The sequence below is a fragment of the Podarcis melisellensis genome (genome assembly GCF_964234715.1).
Source record: "Podarcis melisellensis genome assembly, chromosome: 2".
Lineage (NCBI taxonomy): Eukaryota > Metazoa > Chordata > Lepidosauria > Squamata > Lacertidae > Podarcis > Podarcis melisellensis.
In genome coordinates, this window is record NC_138529.1 from 79,025,777 (window position 1) to 79,042,592 (window position 16,816).

Consider the following 16,816-nt stretch of genomic DNA (forward strand, 5'->3'; position numbering starts at 1 on the left):
ATTGTCATCAAATGTGAACTATGGAACCCTCTCACAAGGCATCCTTTAGTAAAATTTAGTACAATATGGAGCAAAAAGAGGGAAGAAATCAAAGTATGCCTTTCCTATGGTTCGCTAGTGGTAATCACCTCCACAGAAAATGTCCAAATTCGTCTTATGGCCTTAAAACATTGCTGCTGCTGCTTCATTTTAAAACAAACAAACAAACAAAAAACCCCAAGAAATGAAAAGGGAAAAGCAAACATGTTTAGGGGCAAAGTAAAATAGAATTTCTTATTGATTTTTGAGCTTGCATAGTCAATAGCTAATCAAATGCTTTTATGAGGAACAAAAAAGTTAAAAGGTATTTATGGATTGTTGTTGTTGTTGTTACCATGTCTCTCTAGCCCTGAAATCCCTTCTCACTAGGAAAAAAGAAGTTATAGTCCATGCATTGGGGCAAACAAAAAAAAAAGACAAAACAACTCTCAACTTTTTTTAAAAAATAAGGCTCCAAATTACTGGTTTCAGAAAACTAGATAGAAATACCTAACCCTTGCAATGCAGTGTTGGTTTTTCAAAACTTCCTTATTGACTTCTGGTCTGAGCAAATCTGATGACAAAACTCTAACAGGTGGCTTTGGAATAAAAAAAAACTTTTCAATTTAAGACAGCCTGCACCTCCTAAGCTCTGCATCACATGCCAAGTTTATTTGTTACCAGGGCTGATGGTAACAGCAAAGTATCACACTTGATTAGAGCAAGGATATGAAGCTGCTTAAGTTCTCAGCCCAGAACTTCATCTCCGGATTTCAGGGTTTATGCAGACACATTCACCACTATTATTCTATTCTGCTTCCACCTCAGGATATAACACTGCTCAGCAGCAGGAAGAGAAGAGGGCAAAGGAAGTGAAGACCAAATAAGTGAACTGAGACAATCCCGCTCTTTACACCCTGATAGCTAATAAAATACGATAACCTGGTCAGCTGAAGTGTTCATCACATGGCAACTGTCTTTCATCTCCAAAAACAATAGGCTTCAATGAATAGAAAGCCTTCGCTTGATTAGGTTTTTCATCTCTATACAAGATATGCCTGGGCCTCTCTCATTCCTACGATTTAGCACTAATATAGAATATTTCTGTATCTCTTCTTTCCACTTTTTTATTATCTGTCCAGTTAACCAATTAAAATAGTATGGCAGTTGTGCTTGAACACGTGCACACACTTGCAAAATCGCTAAAATCAATCACTTTCATGTCATTTCTTCTTTTAGAAGTATCCAGGCTGAGATATCCCATATACGTCAGCAATGTCAGTCAGAGAGACATTATCAAAGCTAATAAGCTCCTTCTTGTCAGTTTTCATTGGACAAACGACAGAGAAGACACACAATTATTCAGTCATGTGTGTTCAGGTTCTAATAAATGCTCAATGACATTGATGCCTTATAGCATAAAATAAGACTCCATAAAAGAGTGATGTGGAATGAGGCATTTCTTACTTTCAGGAACACTATCTTTAAAAGTTAGCAAGATTAATCAGTATTTTCATTTCAGTATTTTACACACAAATGTGCCCATTAATTGTTTATTATTGCCCATTTTCTCACGGGGGGGGGGTGGCGTTCTAAACAGAATGCACAGCAAAGTATCAGTCTGCCAAGATTAGAGTAAATTAAGAATAATGCCATTAAATTGGATAATTATTTGGATTTTAATAAATATCAATAATTTACTTCTCTTCATCTTTCCACTATAGAAACAGTGGATAACTTAAGGAAAAACAATTTGATGTGATCCAGTGTATTTCAACACCGAATTTCTCAAGTATCTGTTTTTCTGTATTCCATTATGAATTGACCTTATCATTGCCTCTTGACTAATGTGTAGATAAGAACTCAGTAATCCACCAGTATTCACATTTCCTAGAATTATGGGGTCATCCAATCTAATCCTCTGCATTGCAGGAATCTCAACTAGATCATACAGGACAGATGACCATCTGCAAGAATTCTTTTAGGTTAAAAAAAACTTAACATGTGTATTTTGAGAGAAAATACAATTTAAAATATGTATTCTTTTAAAGTTGTGATTTAAAAATAATAATCACAGATTAAGGCAGAAATAGAACAGAGGAGACTTATGGGTAAAGACATGCTAGAGTGACATAGAATGGCATCTCTACCCCAGCATCAACACTCAAACTAAGCTGAGTGAAAAAGAGTAGTGATCATGGCAAAAGAATAGAGAACCTATCATTTTGTGAAATAATCTGGATGCTGTGCTCAAATGGTTTTTCATGCCCAAGGTCCCAAGTTCAATGACTCACACTGAAGGATCTCAGGTAATAGGCTGGGAAATACCTCTCTGCAGAGACCTTGGCCAGCAGTCAAAATGACTGGCATCAGGGTAAAGGTAAAGGGACCCCTGACCATTAGGTCCAGTTGTGACCGACTCTGGGGTTGCAGTGCTCATCTCACTTTATTGGCCGAGGGAGCCAGCGAGCAGCTTCTGGGTCATGTGGCCAGCATGACTAAGCCGGTTCTGGCGAACCAGAGCAGCACACAGAAACGCCATTTACCTTCCCACCGGAGCAATATCTATTTATCTACTTGCACTTTGACGTGCTTTCAAACTGCTAGGTTGGCAGGAGCAGGGACCGAGCAATGGGAGCTCACCCTTCTGATCGGCAAGTCCTAGGCTCTGTGGTTTAACCCACAGCGCCACCCACGTCCCGCATCAGGTTAGACCACTGGTTTTCAACTGGTGTGTTCCGGCCCATTATTGGGTCATGACTTGATAAGAGCATAAGAAGAACACTGGTGGGTCTCTCCAGGGCTAATTATAATTATAACTATAATTATACTCCACCCATCTGGCTGGGGTGCCCCAGCCACTCTCGGCAGCTCCCAACACATATAAAAACATAATAAAATAATAGTGGCAATCTGAACCAATATAAAAAGTCTCAATAACTTTAAAATCAACAACTTATATCAAACAAAGCAACATTCAACAATCCATCAGAATCTCATAGTAAACAGTAAAATTAAACTTCAGCAAATAATAATTAAACAGTTTACACTTATCAACCACAATAAAGAATTACCAATCTATAATCAGTAAAAATAACAGCAAATCACAATGCATAAAATACCACAAAACATACAAAACCATGTAAAAATATCAAATTGAGAAACAAAGATGCACAACTTATAAAACTTTTTTAAAATATCCCTGAACTTCGCTCTTCTGCTGCTGCTGTTCTCAAAGTCATGGTCTGGGAAAGGCTTTCAGGGCTGGAGGGTGGAGCAAGGCAGGTGGGAACGCCATTGCCTGATGAAGAACAGAAAGTCTCCCTCTCCTCACCTAGTCCAACATCCTATGCTCCCAGTGGCCTACCAAATATCTCTGAAAAGCCCAGAAACAGGACCTGAGAACAACAGCCCCACCACCAACAACAACTCGTATTCAGAGACAAGCCACCTCTGATAGTGGAAGCAGAACATAGCCATTATGGCTAGTAGCCATTAGGAGCCTTATCCTCCACGAAGGATGGGTTGCAACAGCAGCACTACCACATACAAATATATGGAGGGGAAATTAATGAGCAGGCTTCCAAACACATGTTTGGATTAAAGGAGGATCTGAGTCTAATAGACTGAAGACTGCTGGATTATAAGGAAGTTCCTGCCAATTATCATCACAGTAGTCAGCTACTGTTGCAATGACTACAGAGAAAAGGTTTATTTTGAACAGAGTGCAATATAAAAGGGAACACTGAAAAATGCTATTGAAAAATAATTGTTATGCAAACTACAAAAAGACACTAGTTTAGGAGATGAAGAGGTGCAATAGAGCAAATGAAAACCTGGATTAGTGTTTTCAAGAGGTTTCTACTCATAATTATAAAGAGTAGCTCAGTCCTTTGAAGAGGCCTCATCAAACTTGCAACAATGTACCTCTCTACATTACGAATGCCTACATCACACCAGGAAGTGCCCAGAAAACAGCACACGTCAATGTGATCAAGAATCCTTATCCTGGTTTTAAAAAGAGTAAAGAAAATTGAAATTGGGGTGGGAGTGGAGGCAGCCTCTCAAGTGCTCCACTTAAGACTCTTCTTGTGACATTGCTGGTCCTCCTTTATTCCCCAAAGCTTATCTCTCTCGCCCTGACCTAGCCACTGTGATCCACGCGACGGTCACCTCCAGACTGGATTATTGTAACTCGCTCTACGTGGGGCTGCCCTTGACCCAGAAACTCCAGCAGGTGCAGAATGCCACGGCGAGACTCCTTACGGGGTCTTCGCTGCGAGATCATATTCATCCGGTACTATACCAGCTGCACTGGCTCCCAGTGGAGTACAGGATCAGGTTTAAGGTGCTGGTTTTAACCTTTAAAGCCCTATACGGCCTAGGACCCTCGTACCTACGGGACCGCCTCTCCTGGTATGTCCCACAGATAAATTTACGGTCTGCAAATAAAAACATCCTGAAGATCCCAGGCCACAGAGAGGTTAGGCTGGCCTCAACTATAGCCAGGGCTTTCTCGGCCGCGGCTCCAATCTGGTGGAACACTCTGTCTCAAGAGACTAGGGCCCTGCGGGACCTGACATCTTTCCGCAGGGCCTGCAAGACAGAGCTGTTCCACCAGGCCTTTGGTCAGGGCGCAGCCTGACCCCCTCCTCTGGCAATCTGCACAGAATTTTGCTTAATTGGTTGCCATCAATTTGATTTTAATTTGATTTTAATTAATTTTATAATGAATGTTTTTAGAATTTTGGATTATTTTGATTGTTGTTAGCCGCCCTGAGCCCAGCTTCGGCTGGGGAGGGCGGGATATAAATAATAATAAAAAAATTGTGTATCTGAAGAAGTGTGCATGCACACGAAAGCTGATACCAAGAACTAACTTAGTTGGTCTTTAAGGTGCTACTGGAAGGAATTTTTTTTGTTTTAATAAAAAAATTATTATTGTTGTTGTTGTTGTTGTTGTAATTACTTCAACTGTGTCATTTCTGGTTAAGTGATGTCAACAACATTCTGGAGTCCCCAGAGCAAGACAGGCTATCAGACACATTTGCTCAGGAACTTACCACATTTCCTGTCCAGAGCTTTAGTGCAGAAAGCAGCTGCTGTGCAATGAATGCAATGCAATGTTTTGCCTATCAATATTAATCCTTTCATCGTGCCTTACATGGATCAGGTGTACTGAATTATTAGCGTACACAACATGATGGTGATGATAATACCTGCATGTAGAACTGCCCAAAATCCAAGTGCACTTTTTTTTAACAAAACAGGGAAACAGAAACTGGGTTAACACAGGGTTTACTTTCCTCATTTAGCTAATTTTAGGGCTTGCCATACCACTGCAGAAGAACACAGGCAATTCACGTGCTGTTGGAATGTACTGGGCCCTAGGGTATTGTCTGAAGGCAAATGAAGCTGCCACCCTGTTGGAGCTAAGCAGGTCTGCTTCTAGCCAGAATCTAGGTGGGCTACCTTGGATTCCGTGAAAAAAGAAAGGAAAGAGGGGAAATGTAATGAAGTAAAATTAATAATTTCCCATTTTTAGTTTGAATGAAATCTGCCTTTAACGTTACAATTCTAGTTCTCCAAACAGTAATACAGTGGTACCTCAGGTTAAGTACTTAATTCGTTCCAGAGGTCCGTTCTTAACCTGAAACTGTTCTTAACCTGAAGCACCACTTTAGCTAATGGGGCCTCCTGCTGCCGCTGCTACACCGCCGGAGCACAATTTCTGTTCTCATCCTGAAGCAAAGTTCTTAACCTGAGGTAATATTTCTGGGTTAAAAGGGTCTGTAACCTGAAGCGTATGTAACCTGAAGCGTATGTAACCCGAGGTACCACTGTACTCCTAGCATTTACCCCACAACAGCAGGAAGTGAATGAGTCCTGCATACCTAAGGACCATGGTCTTCCCTCCCCAGTCTATTTCTAGACCCCCTTGTGGAAGGTGCTCTACAGAATGCTGAGAAGGAAGGTGAACAGGGATGGGAGGGATGGAACGATATGGGTTGCAAAGAAGGAGAAAGGTTAGCAGATTAAAAAAAAGAAAAAAGTCAACTTGTATGAGTTGTGAGTCCCTGTTTCAGAGAAAGTCTCACTGTACTTTGCATCTTCAGGTCTATAGAAGAAGGCATTTGAAGAGGGATGCCATGGATATTTAAAAAAACCACACATCACATCTGCATAATATACAAGCAAAACATAGCCCGCTATCATACAATGTTGGAGGAAGAGTCAAACATATATGAGATGCTGCTATATTTGAACATGAGGAAATTTAACTTCCAACTAAATGAAAGCCATTCAAAACATTTGGTCAAACTAATTTATAATTCCTTCCATATATATTGCCAATTTAAAGGTTCAGGTTAAAAATATTCTAAGCTTTATGTTGCAGTTGTAAAGTATGTATTTCCCATTCTTATTCAGTGGGAAAGGTCAAAAGGCCCCAGATATAACATTATTTGTTAAAATAATGCATTATATTAATATGTATATTAATAAAATGTATTATTCAATTAAGATGTTTATTAATAAAATGCATTGATTATATGATGCATCTCATATAAGTATGGGCATCTAGATATGCATAGTTAAATAAAATAGGGAAAACTGATCCTAAGGATTGATGTGTACTTAAAGATCAATCAGCTGTGGTCGTAATTAAATCTGGACTCCCACTATATAGATATTACTAGCTCCATATCTATAAATTAATTTTTTTGCCATGACATATTTTATTATATTGGAGACTGTGCTCGTTCATTATGCTATATTCTAGAGCAAAGCACACACACTGAGAGACTGCATTCTTCAGAATATACTTCCAGGTTTTGCCTTAATGTTGGCCATTACTCTACCATTAATGGTTGCAATGACACCAAAATCAATGTTTCTTGCCCTTTCTTCTGACTTGACTCATATTAATACACTGATTAGTCTCAGGCATATGGATAAAGAAACAAACTATTTCAGAGCCTAAGCCCAAGTGAGTCAATTGCAGTACTTACTATATCTCTGATGGGGAAAGGTACCAAACTATGTCTTTATGGCTATTTGAACTCATAATGTTACTTATGATTCTATTAATGCTATGCTTGCTAACAAAACTGTAAACTGCTTTAGAAGTTCTGCCTAAATATGGAATATACATCTTTTAAATCACCCCCATCACTAGAAGCTGTGCAAGTACCCATACTTAATGATTCATTTCATCCTCTCATTTTCTAACTCATGACATCTCCTCCTAGATCTCCTGTGTAGACCCAAATCCTTCAAGATCTATTGATAGAAAGCTGTATATAAATGAGTTAAATAAATCAAGACATCCCCATGGTGGCCACTGGCTTAATAATAGTTTGGAGTCAATCTGGATTTTGAATGACATCTTCTTGAAAATAACCAAGAGCCTTGTAGTATCTTTATTGTTGCGACTAAAGACTATTAATACAGTCATCCCTATGGACCATGTTGCAGATGTACATGATAAGCTTCAGGGCAAAAAGAAGCCACATAAATTTATTATTGTTGATTGAAATCATTATTTTAGGTTTTGGGGCAGCTGAGCAATCATTGACTTATCAATATGGTGAGACGAGTATTTCATAGAATTGTAGCTTTGGAAGAGATCCCAATGGATATCCAGTCCAACTCCCATGCATTGCAGGAATCACAACTAAAGCATACATGACAGATGGGCTTCCAACCTCTACTTAAAAACCTCCAAGAAAGGAGAGTCCACTACCTCCCGAGGGAGACCGTTTCACTGTTGAACAGCTCTTACAGCATGGTTACTGAACTCTGGTAACAGGTCATCAGAAGAAAAGCCCTGCAGAATTAGGATAAGGGCTATGCAGTCCAGCATCCTGCTCTCACAGTGCCCAATCAGATGCATATGGGAAGCAGGACATGAGGGTAACAGCACTTCCCCCAGTTGTGGTTTCTGGCACTGCTAGCAGCTCCAGGAATCAGTGTATAAGGAGCATCTTCTATAATAATATTTCCGAAGTCTGTGTATGTAAAAAATTCTCTATGTGAAAATCTTTACTTCTTAATCACATCAGTGACACAGACAGGAGCTAAAAGGGAAAGGGAACCTCTGAACAGAGACACATACCCATTCTCCAAAAAAGAAAATAATAGACCGGTGCTTAATGGAGAGTGAAAAGAAATTGTGGTATCAGCTTGCTTTGTCTGCCCTTCCCTCTGCCCATCTTTGCATGTCTGGAAGTTTTGAATATCAACCATGAAGCTGCTGGCCTATATGCTGCAGATTTCAAAATGACAACAGCAGTCACATTTCAGTCCAACAGGCTTCCAGTTCCACTCTGCCTTATTGGAGGCAGCCCCCACAACAGCGAGAGATGGTTGGCGAAGGAAAAACAAGGATGATTGAGGGTAATTATCCCTGCAAATTCCTCCCAGGGATGGGGGTGGTGAACAGGCTTCACATACAGTTTGTCTCGGGACCTGGCTCTCACTCCGATATGGAATGCGGGGGGCAGGGAGGTGCTGAGTGCAAAAGCGCTTCGCCTGCCGAAAACCCTCCAATGCTGCCATTAAGAAGCAGAGGTTCTCCTATTAATTAGACTAAAGTACAGGTGCATGCTAGAAGAGATGAGATCACAAACTGTGGAAGAAATTAGCTACAAGATTTTAAGCTTTGAACTTGAGATAAGTTCAAAAGACATGGTGCAAAAGCCAGTGGGGAGGAGGGCAGCCTATGGCTTCTTTCTTTAAAGTTTTCTTCTCTAAATTTATGATTTGGCAACCCTCCTCTGAATTAGTTCAAATTATATTTGTACAAGCAAGAATGGAAGAAATTGGAATAGATAGATAGATAGATAGATAGATGATAGATAGATAGATAGATAGATGATAGATAGATAGATAGATGATAGATAGATAGATGATAGATAGATAGATAGATAGATAGATAGATATAGATAGATGATAGATAGATAGATTAGATAGATAGATAGATAGATAGATAGATAGATAGATAGATAGATAGATAGATAGATGATAGATAGATATAGATAGATGATAGATAGATAGATAGATAGATATAGATGATAGATAGATAGATAGATAGATAGATAGATAGATAGATAGATAGATAGATAGAGATAGATATAGATAGATGGTAGATAGATATAGATACATAGATGATGATATATAGATAGATGATAGATAGATAGATAGATGATAGATAGATATAGATTCAACAATAACAATAAATCAGCAGTAACTAATACATCAATTCATTACAGTTGACCATCTTTAACAATAGTTAACAAACTACAAAACATCACTGTGAGTTAGTCAACTTTTCATATTTTACTTCACCTCTTTCTTAGCAAATCAGAAAGAAAAGACCAAAAGAAGAAAGTGAGAAGAAAATAAAACACCAAAGGAGGAGGAAGGGGAAAGAAAAGAAAAAGAAAGAAAGAAAATTAATAAAAAAAGAATTTAAAAAAATTAACACATTTGACTTTCGATTAGACTCATTGTATTATTATTTCTATTGTTCTTTCACACACAGTTCCAAATTACTGTATTACTTTCTCTATTCTTATCAGATACCAAAAACATTATGTTTCTTATTTTACAAGAATCATTCTAGTTCTGCCAGGAGATGTTTATTATTACAATAGTTTTCAAGATATTCTTTTTTTTAAAATTCCATTCTTTCTGTACCTTCTATTGGATTATAAATATGGAATAGAACATCAAAGAGAGCTGTGTGTGTAAAAAAAAAGGGAAAAGGGAGGAAAGCTCTATTTTTCGAAAGGTTTATGATGGAAACTTAGAGTTGACTCTTCCCCATCCTTTATTATTTCTGAAGTGAACTGAATAACGCTAAGAGGACTTGGAATTTAATTTAATTGGAAGTATAATTGCTCATATATCTTCAGTTAGAAGAAAGGATGAAAGGAGTCTGAACTGCCAAAGGAACTGATCATATTCTTTACTGAGTCATCTGCAGTTCTATAGACTGCTCTTCTTCCCAGGCTGAGAGGAAAAATGGTGACAACAGGTTACCGTATTTACTGGGAGAGAGTGACTTTTGCAGCTGTTAAAGTTGCACAACAACAAAGTACGGGACGGAGCGATGGAGAAATTTCTGGAACAACAATGGGATATCAGCTCCACCCAAGGAATGATGGATAACACCAACAACCAGGGGGAAAGAAAGACATAACATCTTACAGGGACAGGAAGAAACACCATGGACAGAATAACTGCCATACAAAGGAAGAACAAGGATACCAGAGGGTGTTAAAGAAGGACCGAACATTCTTTATGTATGCAACAACAGCAGCAAGGAGACTTGTCGCCAAGCACTGGAAAACCCAAGATTTGCCCACACTGGAAGAATGGCAGATGCAACTGATAGACTGTATGGAGCTAGCAGAAATGACTGGCAGAATCCGAGACCTGGGAGAAGAGGCTGTGGAGGAGGACTGGAAGAAATTTAAGGATTATTTACAAAAATATTGTAAATTGTATGAATGTTAAGAAAGATGTAAGATTATTAACAATATGGCACCATTAAGCTAGTTAAAAGGAATATGAAGATAAATGAAAATATGAGAAAAGATAAATTTTGGATAAATATTATGCTAAAATTAAGCTTTTAAGGTTTGGGTAAAACTATCTAAAATTAGGGACACAATATTGGAATATTAGAATATAAGAATTGAAACAAGGTGATAAATTGCTGGGTAAAGCTCGAAAAACTTGGAACGCAGGAACGAGAGATGTGAGGAAGTCCAAGGAAATGAATAAAATATGGCTATTGTAAAATTATATGTCATTTTGTTTGTTTTTGCTATTGTATTGAGAAAATCTTTAATAAATATTTAAAAAAAAACAAAGGAAGAACAAGGATATAGCTTGAGTTCTTCACTTGCAGTTTTATAAATCATTTAATGTATCAACACAAATAGAAGTTATTAATATTGCAGTTGTTGTATAAGGGATTATTTTTTTGACCTGAAGGAAACTGAAATTAGTAAGATTTTGGAACGCAGAAATAAATAAAATAATCAAACCATCAAATCTAGCACAAGGGGTTGGGGGCACTTTATCTAAATTACAGTGGTACCTCAGGTTAAGTGCTTAATTTGTTCCGGAGGTCCGTTCTTAACCTGAAATTGTTCTTAACCTGAAGCACCACTTTAGCTAATGGGGCCTCCTGCTGCTGCTACACCGCCAGAGCACAATTTCTGTTCTCATCCTGAAGCAAAGTTCTTAACCTGAGGTAATATTTCTGGATTAGCAGAGTCTGTAACCTGAAGCGTATGTAACCTGAAGCGTATGTAACCCGAGGTACCACTGTACTCCTAGCATTTACCCCACAACAGCAGGAAGTGAATGAGTCCTGCATACCTAAGGCCCTAAGGTAATATTTCTGGGTTAACGGAGTCTGTAACCTGAAGCGTATGTAACCTGAAGCATATGTAACCTGAGGTACCACTGTATATAGTCCGGTATTTGAATGATAGGCATTATTAAGTGTATTTTAAGTTGGTATTGTTATCATGAGGCTATTATTGGACTGTAATTGAAAACTAATAAAAATTATGAAATAAAAAAATAAAAGGCCAACATCAACACCTCCCAGAAAACAATAACAAACTGAGGGGAAGTTGGAGACCTCAGAAAGAAAGAAGGCTGGGTCTGAAACTCAAACTGACTACATATCCACCATAGACTAGGACTGAAGAAAAGAGAAAAATAAGAAAGACAAGGGAGCTCACTCCTCAGCAACAGAACAACACTTTGCATAGAAGTGACAGGCGTCTGACTGAAGGCCTTAGAAAGCCACTGCCAAGCAGTACTCAGCTACTGGGGGGCAAGTGTCACAGACTATCTGACTCAAAATCATGCAGTTTCACATGCTCAGCAAATTTTGAAGATCATTCTTCCCCACTGCATCCTGTTATCAAACCAATACAAAAGATAATATTTACCTTGTTAATGTCCACACATTCCAGTTTTGGCACCTCCGCTGTCTCTTGCTCCTCACTGCTTCCCTCATCTATGTCACTATCTTCATCCTGAGCAGAGTCTCTTTTCTGCTCTCCAGCGGAAAACCTGGCACTCTTTTTGTCCGTCTCCACCTCAGATGGGTTCCCGGTCACAGTGACCTTTTTCTGCTCCGCACCGTCTTCATTCAGGAAAGTCTCTCCCGCCACACTACAAGAAGGGCTGTCAATCCCACTGTCCCTATTGGGAATTTTACCATTACTGTTCAGCTCCACGGATGAGTCCTTAGGTACAAGCTCTTCCGTGGGGGCTTTGCTGACCTGCACATCAGCACCATCTTCAGCGCTTGTGCCATCATCTATATTTAGTTCTTTAATTTTCATTATGTCTGTGTTAGACAGTTCAGTGCTACACAACACGCCAGGTTCGCTGTCATCAAGCTCTTTATTTTCATTGGTAGAAGATGCAGTGGAACCTACCGCATCACAGATGCTTGGGCAACACTGTTTGGAAGAGTCTGTCTCAGGTTCCATTTTAAAAGCTAAGTTGAACTGGTTTCTTTGAACAGCATGGATGGGCCTCCTGCAAATGAAGATAAAGACAAAGGCACTGGGTCGTTGGCATCACATACAAATCCACTTTGAAGCTAGTGCCCTTGGTTTAAACTCTTTCAGACCAGAGGCTATGTCTAACTTCAGATTGAGTGAGGTGGCCTGCCTCAAGTGGCAAATTCTGGGTCTGTCATTAAAAAGCCAGCCAATTGTCAAGCATTGGTTACCACTACTAAGTATGTCAGCTGAACTTTCTGCTTCATGCCCTCAAATGCTTTTGGCTGTCTCTGTCAGCTTCTTCTTTCCATTTATTTAAAACTACAACCGGGCACAGAAATTTCTTTAAAATATCTTTAAAATATAACAGGTGGCTGTCATAAATATTCATATTATATTAAACCATAATAAAATTCAGTTTTTAAAGGAAATGAAACCCACAAATTCGTCCTATTAAAAATTTAAGGGAACCATATTGAGGAAGTCATGGCCTTCAGCAAAGTCACTCCTAAATAATGAATAAATCATTTACGGTTTGCTAAAAGACTAGCCAGATATATTTATCTTCATAACAGACTGCAACATCCCAAGAGAATGAAATTATAAAAGTAATTTATAGCATACTTACTCAACATTTTTAACACCAAAAAACAGTCCTATAAGTTCTCGGTTCTCTGACAAGTTAACCAGTTTTAAAATCAATCATGTCTAGAGAAAATCTGTCCAACCTAAATAAATCACTTGTTGTCCAAGCACACCTATGCCAGGACTGAATAGTCGTGTGCGGTTATGTATTTATCCTTTTGGAATCTGGGCTGGCAGCCCAACATCATTTTTGCTGTAACCCTCTGTTGTCAAAAATGTGTCATCACTGAGTGATTTACTTGTAAACCATCATCAATTATCAGACACATTTCAAAACTCTCCACTAGGTTTTAGATGGACTTGGCTTAATTGCTGTTGGTATTAAAATAGACACACCATTTTATGTATTTCACATTTGTGAGTTGTTATACTTTCATTCTGCACTGTTACAACGTATTTTCCCCTCCAGTTATTTAAAGAAGAGAGGAGGATAGCAAACGTAACCAAAAGTACTTACCTAATACTTTCGAATTTTTCAATGAGTCTGTTAATGTCTCGTGAGGTCTGTGTTGTTTCTTCTTCAGGCACTGGGCTTCTTGTTGACTTGGGATCCGCTGGCAAAGGCCTAGATGGTGCTGGAGGAATCTTCTCGTGCCCGGCAGGCTGGAGATGAATAGGTTTTGGAGGTACTGAAAACAAACAGAGTGAGAGAGAGGAATGGTCCGTCTTTCAGCAACCAAGCCAATTGCTCCACCTCTACAAAGCTGAAAAGGCCACTGCTTTATTATAGTAACACCAATGTGGCGCCAGACTGTTTTTATATATAAGAACAATTTGTTTTAAGCCAAGACTCACTGGGCTTCTCTTTTGCATTTTGGTAGATCTTTCAAAGACTGACGGAACGTAACCACTTCCTTGTTGCTAAACAGGATGCATAGCACACATAGACACTGCATTTTGCAAAAGCTCTACCACAACCCCCAGTCTTGAAATGAGCATTTTCGGTAGTCGTGATCCAGAACTTTGAGTTCTTTTGGATTAAAGCACTGAACAAAACTGATAAAAATTAATGGAGATTTTTAAAGATCTTCTCTCATGCCTATTCTTCTGGAAATTCAGAAAGCAAATCAAGAATTGTCCGTATTCCTTTCTTTTTCCTTCCCCCACCTCTTCAAGGTATAAACTGCAGAAATTTCCTTCCTCTTTTGCTGCTGCACTAAACATGCTACTGTAAGAAAGCACTTACCAAGTACTGCTCTCTACTCCTTTGGTGGGGGTGGGAAAGAGCATTAGTCCTACTGCAGCAGTCTTTTGGAAAATGCAGCAAGCCATGCGAGGTCCTCATATTGTTCACAAGTAAATAGTAGTTTTTCAAGCATGCAAGCGGTAACCCATAGCAACAGGGTTCATGTCATCTCACTGTTCCATACAGCCAGAAGCAACTTAACTTAACCGGCCTTTAAACTAGATACTGTAAAAAAGGGGCAATTAACTCCAGTTGTTCACATCCTTCAACGGTTGCTGGCAAAATAAGCTCAGGTTCAGACTGCTTAATGAGGAAAAGGGTGAAGTTTAAAATTTCGAACCTCTCTCTAAAGCGTGTTGGGTTCAACATTTAAAAAAACCATGCATTGTATTTTTGTATAATATCATCAACATATATGACACTTTACAAAGAAACATATGCAAAACAGAGGAATTTAAATAAAATGTTTAAATGAGTGGGAAACAACAAAATAAAACATAAAATGTTGTCAGCTTCCTCTTAACTTGAAGCAGGTGAAGGGTGCGGCGGGGGGCGGGAATGGGACAAAAGTGGCTTAAATGGGGGGGAGGTTTGGAAAACTATTACATTTTAACACTTACTGGCACTGTAAGTGCTAAGGTATGAATATATCACCTGCAATGGACAAAGCAAAGTAAGGTATAAAAATCGATGTCCAGGAGGAACATTTTGCATTGCAATTTGTCAGATAACCCATTAAAATATATGTTGGAGCACTGATTTCTGCCTTAGAGGAGTTCATTAAAGAACATCAGCTTACAAGACATCATTTCGGGGTTAGAATCCATCAAGGGGTCTGGTTTCCAGGTTCAGAGGGAGATGGTTATTAGTCCCAAATGAGCATGATCCCAGGTAAGGGCCAAAAATGGCAGCCCTTGGGCAGAAGGTGGTCACATGATAGGCAAGAAGTAAAGTTCCATTTTTTCCCCCCTAGCAGAGACACATCATTAATTCAACCTGTATTCTAAGAAAGAACATGCCAGACCTGGAGATGGTGAAAGAAATGTGTGGTTGTGAGTGGATGGAAGAGCTTCCAGGCTGTATCCTGTTAAAGGATATAATTTGATTATGAATGATCCAACCCATCTTTTTCTATATATACAGGCATAGAAAACAATTTAATACATCTTACAGATTGTGAAATTTAGACTGCATACACGCCATACCTTCAAAGCACATTCCTTCCCTCAAACAATTCTGGGCACTGCAGTTTATCCCTCACTGCCTTGCAATTCTTAGCAAACCCTTAACGAACTACAGTGCTCAGAATTCTTTGAAGGGGAAAGATGTGTTTTGAATATGTTTTAAAGGTATACTGTGTGTGCAGTTATACATTTTTCATACAACAGATCCCAGAGAAATCCCTTTGGAATGAACATGTTTTTTAAATATATATTTATTACCCTTAGACTGGATTTCAACTGCTAACACATTATTTCAATTAAATTTAGTATGCTATACTTTTTTAGTTCAGAAGCAGCCATTCTTCATGATTGTTCTGGCCCACCTGCCATGTGCAAATGTCCCTATCCCTGCATTTTTTTAACGGAAGAGAATGGCAGCAAATTAGTCTATCATACAGAACATGCCTTCGAGGTGAACAATGGGCCAATGGTGCACTGCAGAGATGGCAATAAAAATCAACACAAAAAGTGAAACCCAAACAGTACCTTTCTGTTCCATTGATATCAACCCAGTTGAAGTAATGAATCTCTGTGCCACTATAATGTGCTTCAGATCAAAACTTACACCACTTATGCTACTTTCTGAATAGCCTTGTGAAGTTCATCCCTCACAATTATTACTATAATTATTATTAAATTTCTTTACCGCCCTTCATCCAAGGATCGCAGGGAGGTTCACAATATAACACCACAAAAATACTAACACAGTAACAAACAAAAACAATATCCCACCTAGTTATAGCAATCCATACATGGAAGCCCTCTAGCTCATATAGCCTCTCAGAAGGCCTGATAGGGTGGCCTTACATCATTCAACACATTTTTTAAAATAACACCAATAAATTACAAACCTTGGGGTTTTGGCAGAGAATGCTTTTTGGCCAAATGGCATTTGGTTTTGGGCTTTCTTCCAGGCTGAAGAGTGCACTGAATGGGATCCACACGCTGCAACTCACTACATGTTTCCAGCACTGTCCTTGAGTCAATGTGACATTTGACTTGAAAAGAAGAATGAGAGCAACCTGGAATAAAGAAATGAATTTGTATTTACTTCCTCCTTTTGCTAATGAGTAAGCAAAAAACTCTATCACATGAACTGCTCTAATGATTGACACATCTACTTCAAAGTCATCAGTTTAAATCCATCCATCCCTACTGTCATCATGCAAAGAATGTCTGATGACAGAAAGATAACAGCTTCC

At 38.8% G+C, this 16,816-nt stretch overlaps 1 protein-coding gene across 2 annotated transcripts in view; it reads right to left on the reverse strand.

Annotated features, from left to right (window-relative positions):
* Nucleotides 1-16,816, reverse strand: part of FGD3 (FYVE, RhoGEF and PH domain containing 3) — a 106,522-nt gene that overhangs the window by 37,196 nt on the left and 52,510 nt on the right. The window contains exons 2-4 of one of the 2 annotated variants that reach the window (XM_081898309.1): nt 16,466-16,636; nt 13,663-13,834; nt 11,997-12,594 (exon numbers count right to left, since the gene is read on the reverse strand). In XM_081898309.1, the coding sequence (XP_081754435.1) occupies nt 11,997-12,594; nt 13,663-13,834; nt 16,466-16,636 (941 nt within the window). Of the gene's footprint in view, nt 1-11,996; nt 12,595-13,662; nt 13,835-14,000; nt 14,847-16,465; nt 16,637-16,816 lie in introns of those variants that run through there. The other variant, XM_081898310.1, reaches the window with a different exon arrangement.